At 44.9% G+C, this 22,454-nt stretch overlaps 1 protein-coding gene across 1 annotated transcript in view; it reads right to left on the minus strand.

The window, feature by feature from the left end:
* LOC110049839 (uncharacterized) overlaps positions 1-22,454 on the minus strand; it is a 116,880-nt gene that overhangs the window by 39,149 nt on the left and 55,277 nt on the right. Inside the window, exons 38-50 of the mRNA XM_089290559.1 lie at positions 21,465-21,950; positions 20,002-20,529; positions 18,614-19,408; positions 18,084-18,351; positions 15,931-16,828; positions 15,356-15,581; positions 13,415-14,928; positions 5,757-13,192; positions 4,499-5,464; positions 2,980-3,998; positions 1,828-2,203; positions 1,202-1,611; positions 161-904 (exon numbers count right to left, since the gene is read on the minus strand). Of these exons, the coding sequence (XP_089146685.1) occupies positions 161-904; positions 1,202-1,611; positions 1,828-2,203; positions 2,980-3,998; positions 4,499-5,464; positions 5,757-13,192; positions 13,415-14,928; positions 15,356-15,581; positions 15,931-16,828; positions 18,084-18,351; positions 18,614-19,408; positions 20,002-20,529; positions 21,465-21,950 (15,666 nt within the window). The remainder of the gene's footprint in view (positions 1-160; positions 905-1,201; positions 1,612-1,827; positions 2,204-2,979; positions 3,999-4,498; positions 5,465-5,756; positions 13,193-13,414; positions 14,929-15,355; positions 15,582-15,930; positions 16,829-18,083; positions 18,352-18,613; positions 19,409-20,001; positions 20,530-21,464; positions 21,951-22,454) is intronic.

The following is a 22,454-nucleotide window of genomic DNA, read 5'->3' on the forward strand; positions in this document are numbered from 1 at the left end:
AGCCTTGAAACCTATAACCCTAGTGCAGATACCGTGGAAACACCGCGTACAGAGGCAGTTGTTTTTTTAAATAGATAAGCACAAGAAGCCAGGCCCCAAACCAACGTCATTCGAACATTGTTCATAAACCCATCTGGTAAGCTATGGAAACGATATTTACCTTAGTTGTGCTTCCTCCTGCTCCACCATTACTTCCCCCGCCTCCACTACCTGGGTGGACTGGGTAAACATAGGAGCCATACCCAGATCCTCCAGAGATGGTGCTACCTGGGCCACCTTGTCCGCCATGACCGCCCCCGGATCCTACACTGTTGAAACTAGACCCGGGTCCAGGACCCTGCTCTGCCTTGGGGCCCTTCCCAGATGTCGTGATCCTGGAGCTGCCCTCCAGGTGTGCTTCATTTAACGCCATATCAATTGTATCTGCGGAAATGACAGCTTTCTGACGCATATAGAGCGTGCTGACATCAAGTTTCATGCGCTTGTCGAATCGCAGTTGCGACGTGGCTTCCATTTTAAACACTCCAAACGTTAATTTCCCCTCTATCGGTGTTTCTATGTACACTTTGTCTTTCAGCAAAGCGCTGCTGAAATTTTCGCCGGCAAGCAGGACGCGACCTTCTGTAAGACTCAGGTTGGAGACTCCCGTTATCCGCCCTTCAAGCTCAAATGCCGGATTCTTCTTGCCAGAGACATGGAAATCTGACACCAGCATTAGTTCGCCACCGTATTCAACCTTAAAATTCACTGGTGGGAAGGACCTTCTTCTGGTAAATTCCTGGTACTCGATAAAGAAAGTTTGATTTTTCATGATGTCGAGATAGGATGAACCATCGCCAAGGACAGTTGTAACAGAAATGGATGGTCGTTTGTTTAATCCTAAGTCTGCAATCCGGAGCACAGCCTGCAAATGAAATTCAAACAGAAGGTTCTCTAGAACTGAGCAACGTATCACAGCGCATATGTAAGTGTGACCATGTTACTAAGCTACCTTATGTACTGAGAAGTGGAACAAAATCATTAAGACGTAACCAGCTAGTCGTGTTTACACCAATAAGTTAGTTATTCATGCACGTGTGTACTGTAAATGACAAGAGCCAGTCTTTTTTCACGAGTTTTACTCCAGCTTGTTAAGGCATGATAAGCGTCAAGTTAAGATCTTCTAAAATATCACATCTTAAAATCATAGCAAATTACTTACGTCTCCTAGGAGCATCAGTTCATCGAAGCCAAACTCAGCACCATTTTCTTCTGTAGCATTCGCCTTTAAGGTCTTGGGGTTCATCTCGTCCAAGAGAAACACCTTTGGTGGGTTTGCATTCTGGTTATCAATGTACAATCTTCTGAATAAATGATCTCCTTGTACTTCCTCTATGTACACAGTTCCAGAACCGCCGTGTTGAGACCCAGGTGACACGCCACCCAGAGCGTAGAAGCCACCTCTGTACTCATCTTTGATGGTTACGTGAACGGCAATTCGCCCTCCTGAACCACTGCCACCGGTAGCAGGGCTGGCAGTGTTTCCCACACCTCCACGGGCAGATATAGATCCGTGGCCACGAAGATAGCCAGTTGTTATCCATACACTCCCACCGCTTCCAGCACCGCTACCTGTAGATTTCAACATAACCAATGAATGGGGCTGAGACTCTTCGGATATATACAAATTAACCTACATTTTCACCCAATTCATTTTACAGTTTGCAATCAGGGAAGGGAGGATTGGAATGTATCAAGTAGAGTGACATCCTTACCATAGGTTTGCGACTATCATCGATTTCGTTTTCTTAAATGCTCTCACATATCATTCCATTTTGTATCCCTCACCTGAATTCTCCACGGCATTGTCTCCATCCACTGTAATACTGCCATCCAGTCTGAAGGCAAATCCAACTACCACACGCACACGACCTCCTCCTCTGCTGCCAGCTGCACTTCCAATTCTAGCACCGCCTCTCGCACCAGGAAGCACAGGCTCATACACAGACCCAACTTCCTCACCTCCGTTAACATCTTGTCCGTCTCCCCCGGGAGTTCCATGTCCAGCTCCGGACCCTCCTGATGAGGAGTCCAGTCCAGATCCTACGGTCTTGTTCACGAATCCTCTCCCAGCGCAGTCCAGTATAGCATTTGGTTCAAGGTAGAAGTCCGTGGCTTCAATTGTAAAAAATTCAGCTTTGAAGTAAGAACTGAACTTGATATCCTGCGTATAAGAAATAAACATTTTAAAGTCATACCAAAATGCCAAAGAAAAAAACTGTAAAGGGCGCACAATTAATATCACATGCTGACTCCACAACAGATTTCGAAAGAGAAATTCAGCACACTAGTCGTGTTGATGCATAGTTGCTGAAGCATTTGTCACAGCCGGTTGTAACAATTCCATATCGTAATAATTCCACAAGTTTCTGACTGATATCAGGTTAAACATTTTCAGCAAAATCGATCAGTCACGGACACAAGAAAACAAAACATTAATAAACCTAAAGGGACGTGCATGACAGCCCTGAAAATTACCAACTACTTTTTAGTTATTGTTTTCAGGCTGTCCGTGAAAAATAAGAGTACCAAGTGGTGGAGGAGGAAATGGTTTGTTTTCTCGTATTTTGGTATTTTTGCTTTGAACTCCTAGTCCACAGATTTCTTCTCACTGTAGCCCGGATAGAGATGTCGTTTATCCTTTGGATACCATTCTCCGTACCTTGCAACCATGGACCACTGTTATTCTAAGGATTTCCATGCCCTGTTGGGTGGAATTCCTTTTCTGAGTGTTTTTTGCTTAAGTGCTTCAGCTTGTAAGTGCTCCTGATTAGTAAAGAATTTGCATGTGTTGCAAGCTACCGTTAAGTGCCGTCACTGGCGCAACAGTTTACACTAGGCATGTATCGACTAAACCTTCACTCAAGATTGTAACTCCAATATACCAAAACCAACAATATCATTCATTCACTTATTTACTTATCATGCATGTATACATACCAAAAGACTGACTATGAAATGAACTCCCATGGGTGGTGGATAGGGTATAACGGTACCACTGCCAAACTCAAGTGTGGAGAAACGGAACGTGCCAAAGTCATCAATAAACCGATATTTTCCTGCCGCGATGCCAGCAGTGTGAGCATAAAATCCAATTTTGATCGTTCTGTCGTAGGCAATGTAAAAGTGCTGAACGTTGATTAGACGTCCGTTCCATTCGAACGCCACGTCCCCTCGTCCGACCACGTGAACTGAGGTTGCCATTATGGCGTTGGAATCTCTGTCAAGCTTGAAGTTTGCGGCCGTCCTGGTGATCGTGTACACAGCGTCTAAGAATTCAGCTTTCAGTGTTTGGTTCGCATGGACATGGATCAATCCTGTTCTATCGCCTTCAACTTTGTGCACAGTCAAGTTCAAGCGCTTGCCGTCGGGAACCAAGTGAATAGCAGCCTTGCGCACGAGATGGAGCTCATCAAAGCTATAAGCCTTTAAGCTTTCATTGAGCGTGACGTAATGATCCCATGTTCTACCTTTGTTGTCTAGGCGAAGCTGAGTGTGGGCGTATTGATTTCGTGTATCTTTAAGAAACACTGTGCCGGGACCACCAGCGTACAGAGTTGTGTCTTTTGATGGGTCACCAGATCTCCCACCAATGGAAGTGTACTCACCTAGATATTTGTTTTCCTTTGGTGTATCAATGGCAATCCGTCCACCAGATCCACCACCAGAATTAAGACCGGCACCAGCACCACCATTTGAAGAAATCAAGCCGTGACCACTGAATCTTCCGCATTTGATCCAAATACTACCCCCGCTGCCACCACCGGCACTCGATCCATCGCTAGCATCTTGTCCTTCATTTGCTATGGTGCCATCTACATACAGTTCATCTCCTATATCCATGAATATAAGTCCACCACCCTTCCCACCATCACTGTTTCCGGGACAACCTGGGGTGCCGTAGTGGTCAGGTGTAAAGAGACTGCCATGTGAAGCAAGCTCGTTGATGTCACTGTGGCCTGGAAAAAGTACAAAATGGCCAAAAAAAATAACAATTTTGAAAAGTAGAACTACATTTGCATACTTAATTTTAAAATCCTTATCTTTATCTCGAATGCATAAGGGAAAATAAGATACTGTATATGAAATGGTGAAATCACTTTGCGTAGCAAATGCTCAGGACGATTCATGATTCATTAAACTGCTTTTTGTTCTCGTAACAGAGATGTTGAAATATGCAGTTGAACCCGGCTATTTCGAACTCTTTGGGGAAACGAAAAATAGCTCGAATTAGCGGGAGGTCGAAATAGCCGATAGTTAATGACTGAAGGGCAAATCCCAGGGAAGTTGTTTTAAGTTCAAAATAGCGAGGAATTCGAAATAATCGAGTTCGAATATTTTAGGGGGCTCCAACTGTATTTATGACACTAAAAAGAGTGGTTGAGACAGGTTATAGAACCGATAAGATTCCTTATTTTTGAAACTACACATTTTGTTATTGAGGCTAACAATACCTTACCTTTTCCTCCTTTACTTCCATAACTGCCGCCAGAACCTCTACAAGAACTTGGAAGAACGGCGGCTTCGTAAGGACCTGGACGATCTTTTCCAGATGCAGTGATTGTACTTCCGGTTTCAAGGAGGAGCGACGTAACGGCAATGCGATAAGTGTCTGCGACAATAACGGATCCGTATTTCATGTGAACTAGTCCGACTGTACACTGCATTCCATGAACGTCAGGAAAGAATACTTCAGAGCCATCTTGAATCTCAAACGTGGCCAAAACAAAGCTGCCTATAGCACTTACAGCTAGGGTGCCATTATGCAAATCGGCTGAATGAGCGTGGGACAAGAACCTGGACTTCAAACGCTTGGTGATAAATAAGTGAGTAACATCTATCATTCTGCCATCGATTGTGAAAGATGAGTCCCCAGTTATTTGCCCAGTTGCCTTTGCTCCATCTCCGATCACGTACAGCGACGCACCAAAGACCATTTCAGCGTCCTTGTCTATCCTCAGGTTAACAGCTGGTTTGGATACGCTGTGCTCTGTGGCAGACGCTTCCAGGTAGAATGTTTGGTTGGCACGGGCATGAAGTAGGCCTGTTCGATCTCCGAACAGTCGCGTCATTTTCAGAACTGTTCTTTCTTTTCTAACAGCCATGTTAAGAGCCGCTCTTCTGAACAAGTGAACTTGCGAGAAATCGTGATCAGTGATATTTGTTTCATCAATTGTCACTGGATCTTGAACGGAACGCATTAGGTTGTCAATTCGCAGCTGAGTAAAAGGCCTCTTTGAACGAATATCGTGTAAAAACACCGTACCGGGTCCACCATACGTGCCTGGAAGAGAACTTCCACCAACTGCTGAGTAGGTTCCCCTGTAAAGATTCTGGATAGAGTAGATAGCAATCCTACCTCCGGAGCCACCACCTGCATTGGCTCCTCCTCCATCACCGCCAGTTGTGCTCAGTGCTCCATAACCTTTAAGGAGAAAAATATATATATTATCCGAACCAATTTTTAATCGGATCCTCTAAAGTTTTTAATAGCAATTGTTTATTATATTTGGGATTTCTGTTATTCCTTGGTGTCCTGAATTAATGAAAATTTTGCATCGTCCTAGGTAAAAATGTATCAATTAGGGGCATTGCTACATTATGTACTGATAGCGTTTTTTCTCCGATTTTTGCAATCGGTCTAGTAACATTTTATGGGAAAATATTATCTGCTGTTTTGGCTAATTTAATGTCTAAGCTTGTAGAACAAAACTTACCAATGAAACTGTCTGTCTGAAATAGAAGGCTTCCTCCGCTTCCGCCTCCAGCCCCTCTTCCAGCTTTAGCACTTTCACCTTCTGCCGTAATGGTACCATCATTGATAAGCAAAGTGCCGGCTTCTATCTTCACATAGCCCCCTCCACTTCCCCCGACATCACTACTACCTGCTCCGTTTCCGCCCCTGCGACCGGATTCCTTTGGGTGGTAAAGAGAGCCATAGTAGGAGCCTCCAGCAGCTCCTCCATAGCCACTTCCGCCACTGCTAGCATGCCCTGCTCCTGCTCCCCGTGGAAGCGATGATATTTCCCTAGAAGGAACAGCTTCCCGTGCTTTGTTGTCACCAGCTGCGCTGAGCAGTCCCCCAGTTTCCACATCCAAACTAGAAGTGAGAATGTCTAAATGATGGGCTTCCAGAGCCGCGTGGAACTTTACGTTCAAGAATCCAACAATTATTTTCATCTCGATTTCGTCCTCCATAGTGACTGAACTACCACTGAATAATTTTACATTGGAAAACTTAAAGGTTCCTGGTGATTCATTGTCTCTTAAGGTTCTCGAGCCTTTGTTCAGTTTGACGACTCGCTTTTGAGTGACATACAGGTTACGGATACCATTCAAAGTTCCGTTACATTGCAAAGCTACTGCACCATCGCCAACAATGTATACAGTCGTTGACATAACAGCTTCAGCTCCGTTGTCAATTCTGAAGTTTATAGGACTCTTAGTGGTGGTTAGTTGTGCCTCCACCACCTCTATAATCGCTTTGTGACCTTCATAGAGATGCAGAAGACCAGATCGATCACCAAAGAGTTTCCCGATGCTTAGTGTGGAATTTGAATCCTGAATCATACGTAAAGATGCCTTACGAAACACATAAAGCTCATTGAAGTCATAAGATACCTTACTCTCATTCAGTGTAACATAGTTTTGCCAGCTTTGATCTTGATTATCGATGTGCAGCTGATGAAAGAATAACTTGTATCGGACGTCTCTGATATAGACCGTCCCTGGTCCACCTGACATTCCACTGCTACTTGAGATTCCGCCCAGAGCTTGTAATGTTCCACGGTATGAATATTTAGACTTGAGATGTATTGCCACTCGGCCACCGGCCCCGCACCCACCAGCACCATCTGTACGTCCACCATTAGCTGAAACTGTTCCTGTACCCGAAAAGATGCTGCCTATCGATATAAATACGCTTCCACCACTTCCTCCACCAGCCTGGCTTCCTTGGACTGCATATCCACCGTTTGCTGTAATGAATCCGTCATTTTCCAGACTATCAGTGTCAATTCGGATCACTCCACCGCCTTTGCCAGCTGTGTTACCTACGCTACCATTACCTCCCGGTTGACCTGGCTGATCTGGCTCATACAGAGTACCGTACGGACTCCCACCGGCCAATCCATTATACCCCACTCCACCAGCACTTCCATGTCCACCACCAGAACCACCGTTAGCTGAAGAACGCCCACTGCCACCAAAACTTTCCACTGCTTCGATGCTGTTGTTCGTCGTTAGGGTTGCACCGCGTCCAATAAGCAGTGACTTGGATTTGATGTCAACAAATTTCCCTCGCAGTGTTACTCCACTTTTCATATCCAATGTTCCGACACTGATCCTAAGATTCAGTGGAGCTCCAAAGTCGGACCCGCTTTTAAGGGTAACGCTTGCAAACTGCTGAGTTCCAGGGTCACTCTGGAAGACAAAATTATTGTTTTCCATCAAGGTCGTCTGTGACGTAATTCCAAATTTTACAGCGCTTCCTGATTCCACAACGAGGTGTCTAACATTTGATAGTTTACCATCAAGGGTAAGGGTTGCTCCATCAACAGTGAGATTCGAAGCTACGACAAGATTTGCTCCTTCCTCAACGTAGATATTCGTCGTTAAGGTCAAGTGGCTCTCTTTTGCCTCAAGAACCTCTGCCAGAAGGGTCTGGTTTTTCCTAATGGCAATTTCCCCTACGCCATCAGAAACAAATCGGGTGACTTGGATGGTCTGAAACTTCCTTTGCAGATTATATATCTCAAATCGAGACATTCCTGTCAGCCGAAGTTCGTCAAATAGGTAGTTAACAATATCTGCTTCATATAGCACGGTTTGGGCCTTGTTGATAGCAGTTGCTAGGTTATCAATCCAGAGACGCTTTCGAGGAAAAAGTTTGTTGTTATCTTGAATGTATAGCGTCCCAGCAGCTCCAGCTTCTTTTCCGCTTCCACCTTGTGCTTGTAAGAGGCCTTCAAAACTCATCGGTTTCTGCAAGTAGATGCCAACACGACCACCACTGCCGCCACCTCCCGTACCCTTACAATCACCGCCTTTCGCAGTGATTATCCCGTTTCCTAGGATATCATCTGCTGAGATCCACACACTTCCACCACTGCCTCCGCCACTGTTCGAGGCTTCTCCACTTGCTCCAGTTACTGAGATTGTTCCCTCGAGTTTTACGACCCTAACCACTGTTAAACGAAGGTAACCACCACCGGCTCCTCCGGCACCATAACTAGAACTACCGCCACCACTGCCTGTATCGTTTGGATTGAACGCTGAACCGTACCATGTTCCGTGATTTCCGTGGCGCAACCCACCGTAACCACCGTGGCCGGCACCAGTTCCATCGGACTGATACCGACCCCCTGCACCAGGTCCTTTGTCGTTTTCGCGTCCTTGCGCAGATAGATCAAGGGTAGCACCTGGGTGTATAATGACGTCAGAAGCCTTGATGTCGAGCCAGCTGCCTTGAACTATTGCACCAAAGTTTACTTCAAGTCTTCCCACAGTCAGCGGGACTTTCTTCAACCTTGCCTCCTCAAACGAAAAGAAGGCACCGTTCTTTACTCTCAGAGAAGAAAATCGGTATTCGCCACGGTCTGTGATAAAGGTATATTGTCCATCGATGTAACGAGCCGTGCGCGCCGAGGAAGAAAAAGTTACTTTCCTATTCTCTCCGATTATCATGTCTAGGATTCCAGTCAGGGTTCCCTTGAATACATTGCTACTTCCAAGAAACATCACTTCATCAGGTATACGTATTTCTCCATCAGACTCGACAATGAAGCTACAGTACGGTTGTAAATACCGAGAAGTTGGTTCAGCTGTAAACGTGACGTTATCTTTGATATAAATAACACTGTTTGAGTCCGCAACCAGCTTGTCAACTTGCATGTTCTTTTCTACGTGTAGCATCACTCTTCCTTTTAAGCGGAGTTCTTGAAGATTATAAGAAGTGACAGATGACTGTTTGAGAAACACTGGAAGTGGTGAAGTTGAGTGGATGTCACTATTATCCAGAAAGAGTGTTTTGACACGAAGTACTGTTTTGCCAACTTCAATATAGACAGCTCCTGGCGAGCCACTTTTAGCTGAAGAATTACCACCTCGTGCACTAAAAGTGCCACTAAACTTATCGTCACCCGTTATAAGTAAAGAGATCCGTCCACCGCCACCGGCACCTGTTATCTCTCCAACACAATCTCCTCCTTCCGCTTTAATTTGTCCACGGCCACTTAGCTGTTCTGTGACGGAGATATCCACACTGCCGCCACTGCCTCCACCTGTTGTGGTGCTGTCTCCGCTTTGACCATTTGACGATATGACACCATCAACAACTAAGTGCGAAGCCATCACATTAATGATACCACCTGCAGTACCATGATTACCATCGGGTATTTGCGATGTTCCACCTCCACTTCCGAACTCTGTTGCTTTATATAGGGATCCATACACCACACAACTATCGTTGGTATTGCCACCACCACAGCCTCCGTATCCACCTCCGGTTAACAAGGAAGAACTTCCAACGCCAAAACCAGCTCCTGGAGGATTACCTAATCCATCGGCTCGCACAACACCGTTAAAAGCAACGTTCAACAGTGGTGTTATTACTCTTAGGTATCTTCCTTCTAAAACTCCACCAAATGCTACATCAATGGAGATCGCTCTGACCTCTACAGGAGCATTTGCAAATTTATCTGTCTCGATTGTTATGCGTCCTCCACTTGAAACTTTAAGCGAGCGGAAAGAGTATATCCCGGGCGTGTTAGTGAAGGTTCCAATAATGCCAGTTTTTGCAATAACCACAGAAGCATCTTGACCAACATTAACCTCTTGTCCACCGTTCAGTTTTCCAGCTAAGTAAAGGGATGGTAAAACTGCTGTTCGCGTAATGAAAAGCACTGGTGCCAGACTAAGCGTTGCTCCTTCATCTACGATCATCGCCCAGGGGAACATGAATGGTCTTGAAGTCACAGCTTTGCCAGCTCCAAGCGTAAGTGTTTGATTGCGATGCACATGAAGGCGTCCGCTTCCATCACCGTCCAGTTGCTGAATTGCTATCTTCATCTCCACATTTGGTATTGTTGCCACTTCAAGCCTAGCACCATTTATGAGTTTAAGAAGCCGCATTGTGTAAGAGATTTTCTGTTCATGCATGATAATTGTGTTAGCTTCCGTTTTACTGTTTCCATTGTCCACTATTGTCGAGTTGAGAGGTAGCCCGACTACGTACTCACGGATGAATATCGTCCCAGCTGCCCCACAAGTAGCCCCGCATCCGCCATAACTAGTGACTGTACCTGTGAAAGGAGTCTTATCCGTGATATAGAGAGCGATGCGGCCACCAGAGCCACCAGACGCAGAACCAAGTCCTTTACCTCCATTTGACACAATCTCTCCGTGACCAGACAACGTTCCTGCCCGTAACAATATGCTGCCTCCACTGGCACCTCCAGCTGAATCATTTGCACCATTAGCACTGATACCTCCATACAAAGTCAATTTTTCTTTTATATCTAAGAAAATGATTCCACCACCACGGACATTGTTGCCACTGCCATAATGTCGCGGTTCAAATACAGATCCGTAAGATGATCCACCCTGGATTCCACCACCTTCTCCTCCATGACCACAACCACTACCGGAGCTTTTAGCTTCACCTGGACCGCCAAGGAAGCCCCCGCTATCGGTGGTAATTCTTGCCAGGTTGTCTACGATCATATTATTAGCTGTGATATTGAGACGTTTCATACTGGAACTTGACGAAACAGTTACTCCTTGGCTAAGATGCAATGAGTCAACCTTCAGCGTAACATTTTCTTGAGCAAAGATAAGTTGTGCATTTGTGTCAAGTCGCAGCGAAGAAAGATGGAACTGCAAATACGAAAAACTCTTCTTAATTATGCCATCACCGTCTACTTGAACTATAGAACCTTTAAGAAGCCTCAAGTTGGTGGACCGAACTTCTCCACTCGATGCCACTTTTAGAACTCTCCCTTCCCCGAGTATAGGTTCTCTTGTGTCCAAAGTTCCTGCAATTACTACCGTGGGTGAACCTGGACCTACAAAAGTTGGTTGGCTGTAAATATACAAGGAACCGCCAGGTAGGATCTCAAGATCACATGCAAATCTTCCCGATGACTGAGGAAAATTCGTAACATCTACTCTACTGCCATTCGAGACTGTTAGTTTACCAGTTCCATCGGTGACGAAGCTTTTGATGATTAGCAACTGCGCTGTTGCTAAGAATGTGCCATGATTTTCTAAACGCAACTCATCGTACTTGTAAGAAGATGACGAACTTGGCAATCGGGCTGGAGGGTAACCAACGACCTTATTCCAGAAAAGGAGTGTTTCATAAGAGGTTTCTAGTCTTTGGTCTCGAATGTACACCGTTCCTGAAGATCCTTTGTGTCCATCACCACCTGTAGCATCGTAAAGACCATGGAATTCACTTTGCCCTTGAAGAACTGTTATTCCGATTCTTCCTCCACCTCCTCCTCCAGCTGGGGAGTTCGCATTTCCACCGCGGGCCCTGAAAGTACCAGATCCTTTGAGAAAATTTGTTGTTACTTGGATGCTTCCTCCACTTCCAGCACCAGCCCCTGAAGATCCATCTCCTCCACTGGCATCGACAAGTCCATCATTAACGAGCTCCTTTGTCTTAAGGATTACAACACCTCCTCCTCTCCCACGATTTTGAGTGCTTCCTCCACCAACAGATCCATAATCATCAGGGAATGAAACATTGCCGTAAAGAGATTTGTTGTCGGTATCACCACCACCTAGCCCACCATAGCTACCACCATTATCTGAAACTGATAGGATGGCATTAACAAAGTCCGATGTCTTAGCAACAATAGAGCCACTTGAGTAGATGGTCAGCTTAGAGACAGTTAGTGTACTCATGTTATTTCTTTGTATTCCCGGCTCAATGTACATTGTGGCGCTTCCTTGTATCTCCAGAGAGTTGTATGTATAGTTCCCTGGTGCTAAGCTACATGACTGGCCTGCGAGAAGTTTGAAATTGTCGTAATCACAAGCAATGTAATACGTGACATTGTACCGTGTCTCATTCATGATAACGTAAATCGTTTCGTTTGGAGATATAGCCACTGACACGTTCTTGAAGACTAAGTAAGACTCGTTTCGTTTGTTGAAAATGTGCTTGCCCACACCACAAGGGTTATATAAGGTCTTTGACGCTACTTCAACAACTTCGTATCCATGAGGGCAGTCTGGCCTGTTAAGAGAAGGTCCGCTAGTATGTTGTATTCGTTCTTCCGTAGTCACAGGAATGCCAGATGCAAGATTAGCTCCGTAGTCAAGCTGCAAAAGATCACTCTTCAGTTTTACTTTGTTTGGTGAAGATGTAGTCATGCTTCCACCATCTTTGATACGTACTGAGGTAAATTGTACAGTAGACATGCCTTGTTGAGGTGTTATCCTAAAACCAGTATGTCCAGGATATTTAAGAACAAGTCTTCCGTTATTTGTGATCGTCAAATCTGAGACACCAACAAGGCTGCCACTAAGGTTTATCTCTGTATCACTGGCAATGAAAAAATTTGACGGAACGGAGAGCGTTCCGCCATCTTTAATTTCCACATTAAAATCAAGTTCCATAGTAGATTGAGCTACACCTGTAACGCCAATGTAAACATCGTGACCTGGCTTTACGACAAGCCATGCTGTTCTGTCCCCTACGATTTTCTTAGTAATCAGCGTCATAGGACTTCCCTGCGCGCATGAAATCATTGAAAGTGTACTGGATTTAAGTAGCCTTATCTCATCAAAAGTAAAGTCAATAAGCTTTGGATCACAAATAAGTGAGCTTTCCGTCTTGAGAGCCAAAACACTTCTTCCTTCTAAGATAAGTTCCGAATGTTCCATTTGCGACTCTGTTTTCTTCAAATACAGGAAACCAGAAGCACCGATGTTCTTGCCACCGCCACCATGGACCTTGTATGAGAACTGAAGCGATGATGTCTTGTAGTAAATTGCTACTATACCACCACTTCCTCCTCCTGAACTGGACCCTCCGTCACCGCCATGAACGTCAAAGGAACCGGTTCCTTCCACAGTACTGGCATTGATAAACAGACTGCCACCTGCACCGCCACCACCTTCACTATGCTTCGAATTCTCGCCCCTAGTCAAAGAAAACAAATAGTAAAGTGAACCATGTTGCTAGCAAGTCATACTACCAAATCATACTTTGAGATGCTAAATTTAAGACCACTTCTAAAATAAATGATATTCATCCCTTACGGAGGTAGGAAAACAACAGACATGAATAAAGAGACGACAGAGAACAACTTGGTTCCGTCATAACACAATTCCTAATATAAAAGTAACATATAAAAGTTCTTACCTTGAAGTGATGTGTCCTTCAAGTTGGAGCGTCCCGATGATCGTCAGATTTAGAATCCCACCTCCAAACCCACTAGTACAACTTGAGGAAGATCGACCGGCATATCCAGCTTTCCCAAATGCCACAGGACGAAATACTGAACCAAATGGGTCTTCCCGCTTGCCCCCTGAGGACTCTCCAAGAAATCCAAATCCTCCATAACCAGCATGACTGCCTCCTGAGCCAGCATAGTAAACGTCTGTAGCTGGACAACTCTCTCCTCTAGCATCCAAGTTAATCAGTGCCGATTCATCCACCGTCACAGTCTGTGCAACGATTGCGACATCGCGTCCGGTGAGGACCCCTCCTGAGTTTATAACAAGAGAATCCATCTCCAGCGAATACTTGGTGTTGGTCGCAACCATGTCTAAGAAGCCTTGACTCATAATCGTCACGGTTTGAAACTTGAAGTGCGTTGCCTGCAGAGAGCCGGTGATAAATGCTCCAGAACCGGCTCCAAACGTAACTCTGCACTGAGAAATTGTCAGGTCCTTAACGCCGATGAGATATCCAGCATTTAGAGACAACGAGTTCTTGTGAAGCATGACCCTGTCAGGAAGCTGAATGTAGCCTGATTGATAAACCTTTAAGTTAACTGGAATGTAGTAGTCTGTGTTCGGTATTGTTACAAGCTGTCGCGGTCCAACGTGGAGGAAGCCAAAACTGTCTCCTTCAAAAGTACCATAAAACCGTCTGAACGTATGCAGACGAGTCAAACTTGAGTCAGGCTCAACGGCAAGGTGTGCTGATCCACCCAACTTCACTTCGTCAATTGTAAGGCCTTCGTATATGATGGGTCCCACATCTATGTCCTGAACAGCAGCTGGTACCGGCGAGCCAACAATATGACTTAAAGTCAACCACGTCCTCGCGCTGTCACTCGCCAAGTGGGAATAGTCGTCAATTGTCTCTTTGGACGGCTTACTGCCTTGATTGTAAACTTCAAGGACACTATAACCTTTGCTTTCGTCCATCTTGTAAATCGTTCCAGCCGCTCCTGTCTCAATGGTTGAGGCCCCTCCGTAAGCAGAGATGATTCCGGAGAAGAATGTTGAGTTGTAATGAATAGCAATTCTTCCGCCACTACCTCCACCACCAGCATCGCCTCCACCTGTACCTCCATTCGCTTGGATTACACCTGATCCGTCGAAACTTCCTGCCTCGATGAAAATGCTGCCTCCGCTTCCTCCACCGTAATCTGAGTTAGTTAAAGCATCTTTGCCATTAACTGTTATTTGTCCATCGTGAAGCATCTGTTGAGCAGTGATATGGATGACACCTCCACCGGTTGCTATACTATTACCGCTTCCTCCACCACCAGAGCTACCAAACGCCTGGGGCCTTGAGAAGTCTCCATAGAAAGCGCCGGTACGAGTTTGAGATTTGCCTCTACCTCCACGACCACCATGACCGGCCCCTGACGATCCACTATAATGCGAAGATCCAGCTCCAGGACCTGACCCTGCTACTGTAGCCTGAAAAGAAAAGTATTCATGAATAACAATTGCGAACTTTAACAACGTCAAGTGGCCTCGAGTATCTTAGGTCAATTCCCGAAAATCCATCACATATTAAACTATTATGTTTTAAGTGTTAACACGAGTGGAAAAATAAGTGGAAAAGCCTGGAAAACAATGTAAGGACTAGATGCTTAACAAATATTACTAACAGCTAAAAAAGTGTCGATTAAAAATTACGTTAATACCGAACGTGTATTACGCGTCAGAAGTTTGACAGTTGTTTGCTCAATTTATAATTTGTAGCTCACGCTGCCCTTCACAAAACTCCAGTTTAACGTGATTGCCCACTGGTTTGGTATAAATAGCCTACTCGCGAATCTGACAACTCAAGACCCAAAACCAGAGATGTACACTTCTAGCAGTATTATACGTCTGATCTTACCTTATAGTCCAGGTCAATAACTCCCGATTGCTCGATTGTTACCGTGTCGGCTACAACCGAAAGTCGGTCAGCGATAAGAACTCCACCACTGCGTATCCACAAGGTTGAGCATGTTATTGAGAGGCCTTCTTTATCACTTTGTATTTCGATACTGCCGCCACCCTGGATCTCGATCACGTCGAATGATAAGTCTCTGGACGATTGGTTATTTGAAGCAATAAGCTGCCTAAAAAATGAAATTGCATGATATATTGAGGCTATTTAGCACATTTAAAAAAAGCTGGATAGAAACAGGTGTTTTTGAGGTGTGAAATGACGGCATTACCAGCATACCCTATCCAAGACGGAACAGAAGAGTAAAGGTAATTATTGATGGAAAACATTTTCAAACTTTTATCGATGCAGGGGCTTAGCTCAAGGTATGCTGTGCTGCTTAGCTCAACGACGAGTACCCCAAAATAACTTCGTTTAGAAGTTTATGTATGTTGCCACTGAAATGAGGTTGATTGAGTGTTCGGGTTTGTAATCACACAATACTACCTTAAAAGGGCAAAAGCAGTTTCTTTACCGCTTACCTGAGAATTAGTTTTCCTTTATTTCCCACTGTCACACTTTGAGCGCCGCTCAAACTTCCTGCCACGATCATCTTTATCCCATCCACAACCAGCTTATGAGGCAACTTGAGATCACCTCTTGGATACACGTTGACACCCCACAGCAGCTCGGGCTGTTGTCCCTGGTTGTCCGATAGCGTCATCTGCAACTCTTGATTGGATCTGACGTGCACAATTCCCGACCGGTCACCACGAATACCTCTGATGTCCCACCGAACAGGCGAGCCAGGTGGAGTTGTAAGCACGGCTAGCTGCGATTGGCCACGAATATCAACCTCATCAAATGACAGTGCTGTTGTGTTGGGTTCTGGTGTCAGCCATGTCCGACCTCCATCATGATCGACGTCTACGATGTCATCTGTCAAAGGAGAACCTATGTTGTTGTTGTCCACTATAAGTTGCTCGTAGTTTCGGAACTTGTTATGGAGATATATTGTTCCGGCACCTCCTGCTTCTTTGTTACCTGCTCCGCCAAAGGCCTCTATGTTGCCACTGAAAGTACGGTTGTCAAAATCAACTGATATTCGTCCACCACCCCCTCCGCCACTGCTTGAGAACAGTCCGCTTCCACCAGAGACTCTGATAACTCCATTTCCTTTGAAGCTCTTAGACGATATCCAAATACTACCTCCGCTAGCGCCTCCGGTAGTTTCGTTGTGCCCATCTTCAGCATTTGCACCAACTAAGCCATCTATAGTAACAGATCCCCTTGCCGCTAGTCTGATTACCCCGCCCCCAGCTGCCAACGTGCTTCCACTTCCATGGGAGAGAGGTTCATAAAGGGAGCCATAGGAGTGGCCTGGGGATGAACCCAAGCCACCCAACCCTCCGCGGCCTCCGTGACCAGGGCCAGCAGAGCCTAACGGGTATCAAAGAAGTGTATGTAAGAGAAAAATTAACGATGAATTGGTCTGCTCTCAGCCAATCATAATATATGAAATATTAGTCTCGACCAAATAATAAATGAATTAATAAGCGCGAGTGAGTGAAGGAGTAACTGAATGACTTCAAGAACCACCGGGCTAACAACGAAAATAAATTAAATATGAATGAAAGAAACCAGAAATGCACCTTATTAACGCAACGTCCGAAGGACAAAGCACTATTGGGTTTAGAATATTGGGAAAGGTTCTTCAAGTGAACGAAATGCTAGTTCCTGATCGAAAACATGGCCTTCAGATGTCAATATTTTTCCCACTTGGACACAATATGACGACATACCATAACAGAAACCTTCGTGTAGGGGTGGATGACGGAGCATGTGAACTCCCTCATAGGGTAGTTGAGGCAAGTGGCCTTTTGAAAATACTAAGAAATTGCCTTTTTTCCACTCCCTAGAGAAGTTTTTGGTACTTATTCTGTTCGACATTTGCACATTCTAGGGGGTAGTAGAGCGTTAGGTTTTGATCGCAGCATCCAAAACAAACATGGCGTCGATATCGTGGTTTTCTACTAGACGGTAAAATTCCGTCCTTACAATCAAAACACACCTTTAAAGAGTTCGAAACGGTAAGGAATAAGCATCAAGAAGACTCGACCGATGGTAAAGAGGATAATAATGGCTTAGGAACAATGATATCGGGTTGCAAGAAGGTCTGAATCAAAGGTCTTCCTGAAAACCGCGCTACGGAACACTGCGGACAGGAATGGACTTTCTCGTCCACGGTATGGAAATATCTGTCGCTAGTTCAACCAGATGTATCGCTTATTTAATTAACATTCTCCTCTTCTAGATAAGAGGATAACCTAGATAAACATATTCGTTCCCAACAGACCGTCCAGATGGGCAACAAGGTGCATGGATAACTTACTGAATATATCCAAATCACTATTTTTCATGAACACGATGTTTTTGTCGTTCACCTATTTATTATTACGCAGCCTCATAGACATTAGCCGTATTGCTGCCATTACGTGAAGCTTGATAACTTCGCACTTTCCGTTCTGAACCGCTCGTTTTCTGACAGAGATGAATTCTGATGGAAAAGTAGACGAAACGAAAGGCAAATTATCCTGTAGATACAGAAGGGCAGCAGTGAGAAGCGCCATAGTATTTTCACGCTATATGCAAATGGCGAACATATAATAAACATAAACAACAGCAGTTGATCTACCTGATGATAATCCGGGTCCGCTTCTCGCCGCATAGCCTCGTTTCTCTGCATTAATATTACCAGAGGCCTCCACCTCAATATCACCAGCACTGATGTTAATCCATTTCCCTTGTATCAGGCCCCCTGCCATCACTCTCAAGCTCTCATTCAGCAACAGGTTGACTGTAGGTGAGTCTATGACAGTGTCAGCGGCTGTGAGCTTCGCGCCATTCATGACGGTCATGGAGTTTAAGTGGATGGTCTTCTTACTGAAGCCCTCTGTATGACCCTAAAAATGGTGGGAAGATCATGGCATTAACTATCAAAGTGTAGCAAGAAAAACAAAATGGTCTGACTGGCTCACTGACTGACTGACTGACTGATGGACGGACGGACGGACGGACTGACTGACTGACTGACTGACTGATGGACGGACGGACGGACGGACGGACTGACTGACTGACTGACTGACTAGATAGGGTCTAGGAATTAATTTTGAGATTTAACGTCCACGTTTTTAACACTTTTTAAGTCGTTGAATGTTCAAGTACCTGAGCAGTTACTACAAATTCTGCACCTCCACCGATCGTCAAGTTATCCATGCCGCTAATCATTCCTTCCAGTGAAATCCTGGGATAAAACAAGTCTTTAAGTAGAACGTCACGAGGCAGATGAATAAATCCTCCCTTGTACACGTGGAAACCTGACGGGAAAAGCCTGGGAGCGTAGTTGATGTACACCCTGTCTCTCCCTGACACGTGGATCATACCGCCAAGGTCACCTTCAAGTCGCTCTACATTAAGTGTAAACGCAAAGTTATTGAGATGATAGATAGCAAAATGACTTCCACCGCGCAACTGTAACAGATTGATAGTAAACTCGCCCATGAAACCCGCAAGGAGCCAGGCTCTTCCACCATCGTTGGATATATCTCTGTAATCCGATATATACGGCTTGGTTGCTCGATAGCCATTGTTGTCGATAATCATGGTCTTGTGTGTCGAGTTTTTAGCCAGGAAAACCGTTCCAGGACCCCCAGCTTCACTCCGGCTCGCTCCACCGTGAGCTGAGAACGCGCCCCCGAATCTTGTACTCTCGTAATGCACAGCAATGCGGCCACCAGCCCCTCCACCAGCATCTCCAAACGACGCAGGGGCAACCTCACCACCATCTGCCATTATCTTGCCTTTACCAAGAAACAGTGTTGACTGGATAAGGACGCTGCCACCACTTCCTCCACCGGTGCCTGGATTGACAGCTCTCTCTGCTGACACGTCAAGGAGCCCATCAACTTGAGCAATGTGTGAGGCACTGAGTTTGATGGCTCCACCTCCTGAACTGCCGGGCTAATGACACAAAAACAATGAAACAACGAATCTCGAAAATCAAGGAGATTTCCAGACTAACTATAGGGTATGCACGTGTACTATAGTAGAGATGTATCACAAATAGTGGTGAGCTAAGTTTCCACGCGTTAGCCCTGATTTTGTTACAGAAGCACGTGTTAGAACATGTTAACGCTCAAAACATCCGGTGTTATCTAGAAACGTTTTACCAAGTCATGATAAGTAGGTTTGGATCTGCTCCTAAATGTTTTTACCAATCAGAGTTTTATTTAATCAATTTATTCTTCAGATTGGAAGTCAGTAAATAAGCCATATCCGAGTTACCCTGTGCCTCTGTTTCAAAACGAGTCTTCGTGCAAAACCTTTCATATGATAATGAGTTTGATTTACATGGAAATGAACCTGTAGACGGAACACATTTTCTTATGAATGGTTTCGCACAGACTCGTTTTGACACAGAGGCAAAAGCCAACACGGAAATGGCCTGTTCAACATGGATGTCATGATGCAACAACAAACGTCGAAAGAACAGTGGTTATAATAAGCCCGTGGTTTTCTTTCTATTTCAACTAGAATTGAAGACTCAGTCTTACCAAATCCTGATGCCCTCGTCCTCCACCACTTCCAAAATTGAGTGGCAGGTCAAACGAGCCGTACGCCTTGCCAACCAGCGGCTGATTAGAGCTTCTTCCGCCAGCCCCTCCGTGGCCAGCTCCAGAAGCAATAGCAGATTGACGACCTGCACCAAGACCACTCATCGAGGCAAATCCTCGGCCTCGAGCCGTGAGAACACCACCAATGTCAATGAAGATGTTATGGGACTGCAGATGAACTTGGCTGACATCCATTGATGCGCCTGCGTTGATGATAATCTCCCCTGTGAGGTTTACAGTTAATTTTGCAGGCTCAGTGGTCCGCTGGTAAAATTTTCCTCCGTTTAGGATGGTGATACGATCCAATAGCACGGTTGCTTTCGAGGGAGAGTTGACCTGCGCGTCTTGCGTGACATCAAAGCGACTGTCGTGTGAGATTATGAGGTTTGCAAGTCCAACCAGCTCCGACTCGGCGTAAATAGACGATTTTTGGAGATACACTTCACGTGGGAGGAAAACTTTTGACCCCTAAAATGATTAGAAAAACGATTGGTTACAATCAACCGTACAGAAAAGAGAGCCGCTCCCAGTTTGCAAATTATAGATATATTTAGAAGGTGTTCCATTCACAACAACGCAAATAACGCATAAGAACTCAGGGCAGGAAAAAACCCGGGTCCGATTGCCCGGGTCAAGTTAATTTTGCTCGTGCCCAAGTGAAAATAGAAGCTCAGTGGCCCAGTGAGCTCCAGTGGGGAAAGTGAAATTCGCCTCAGTAGTCTTGTGAGTCTGAATAAAAATGTCAAATCAGAAGCTGTTTCAAAACTTAAGACTGCTAGATTAGTAAACCATTAGGTTGAAAGCATGGATTACTTAGGAATCCACCACATCGCCAAATAACATTTAAGTGGGGGCAAGTGGTCGGGCAAGTGAAAAATGAAATTTACTGGTCCACTGGTCAAGTAGATTTCTACTTTTCTTTCTGCCCTGAGAACTTGATGTCCCTTTTCTTATACTTGAAAATGACACCTTTTTTGTCAAGGCGCCTCTCAACTCCAGAGGAGGAAGGGAACTTAGGGGACCTAAAGGGGACATGCTGTTTATAAGGGATGAACACACTAATTTTTATAAATGTCAAAGAAAACATGAAAACAACGGTTTTCCACGCAGTGGAAAAGCACCAAAGAAGACGATGAAGGTGGTTAAGATTGAGGATGTTTTAGACGGATTACAAATCACGAACTTGGGAAGTATAGCCTATGTTTCACGACTCGCGCCCCGGCCCAAACAGGAGATGCTCCTCGTAAGCTAGCGAACGTACTTGTTAGGCAAGACAGGAAATCTGATATAGTTCCTATAAGATGACCTGAAAGAAGCCGGCGCCAAATAAGCAATACACATATGGCTTAAAATAACCAAACAAACAGAAAATGTCATACGAGTTACGTGAAATAAACTTTCACCTGGTACGTTCTCAGTGTGAAAGGAATCACCGAGTTGGCGCTAGCGTTCAGAAAGACACTCTGTGCTCCACCCACTTGAAGTGTAGCAGTAAAATCTCCCTTGTACTCATTCACCAAGAGCTCTACACTACCAGCTTTGTTCTGAACGCCGAGGTGAGCGTGTCCGCGGATATCTAGCTCGTCAACTTCGAATGTCGTTAGTCTGGGATCGTTGAACACCAGCCACGTCCTCGAGCTGTCTTGTTCGAGAGTGGTCGCATGAAAAGACGAGGTTTCGCGTCCGACGAAGACCTTAACCTCGCTCAAGGCAACGTGGGATTCAAGCCGCGTCAAGGTTAATGTAAACTCCGAAATGGTGTCTTCAATGAATACATCATTGTAAACAGAAGTATCATAACAGCCTGCAAATGATCTGGGACCTTTGGTTCCCAGGGTAGCGTGCTTTGCAGTCAGCTGGAAACTGACGCGGTAGTCTTGATGGCAATACTGAAAGGAAACAAATAAAGCAAGTCCGTCTCAACGGGACTGTATATCCTTCAGTCAGATACTGAACTCTTAAATGTACTATAACAATTATCTTTCTGAGGGGGAAGGGAGTAAGGCTCAATGTTGTTAATTTTTTGGCGACTAACTTCGTAAATGTCTCTTCTACTACGTTGGAAGTAAAATAGTGTCGTAGTAGATACTCTGAAACGATTTTAACTTTTACAAGAATGTGCACTCCCAAGGTAATCAAGCTACAAACGCTGTTCATAACTTAAATTATTTTCTGAATAAATGAGAACTAAGTTTCTACCTTGGGCATGTTTTAGCTAGTTCTTTCTTAGCCTCGGCTTTCTTATTAACAGAAAAATGCTCGTTGTAAAAAGGTAGCGCAACTTCCTTGACTGATTGTCAAATATTTTCTCTACATATCAACAAAATATCTCCTTTACTTTCTAAACAATGGTTTGATGATGTCTGAAATTATATTGTCAATCAAACGTAGAA

This window comes from Orbicella faveolata, unplaced genomic scaffold (genome assembly GCF_042242905.1).
Source record: "Orbicella faveolata isolate gen_17 unplaced genomic scaffold, um_ofav_v1 contig_2, whole genome shotgun sequence".
Classification (NCBI taxonomy): domain Eukaryota; kingdom Metazoa; phylum Cnidaria; class Anthozoa; order Scleractinia; family Merulinidae; genus Orbicella; species Orbicella faveolata.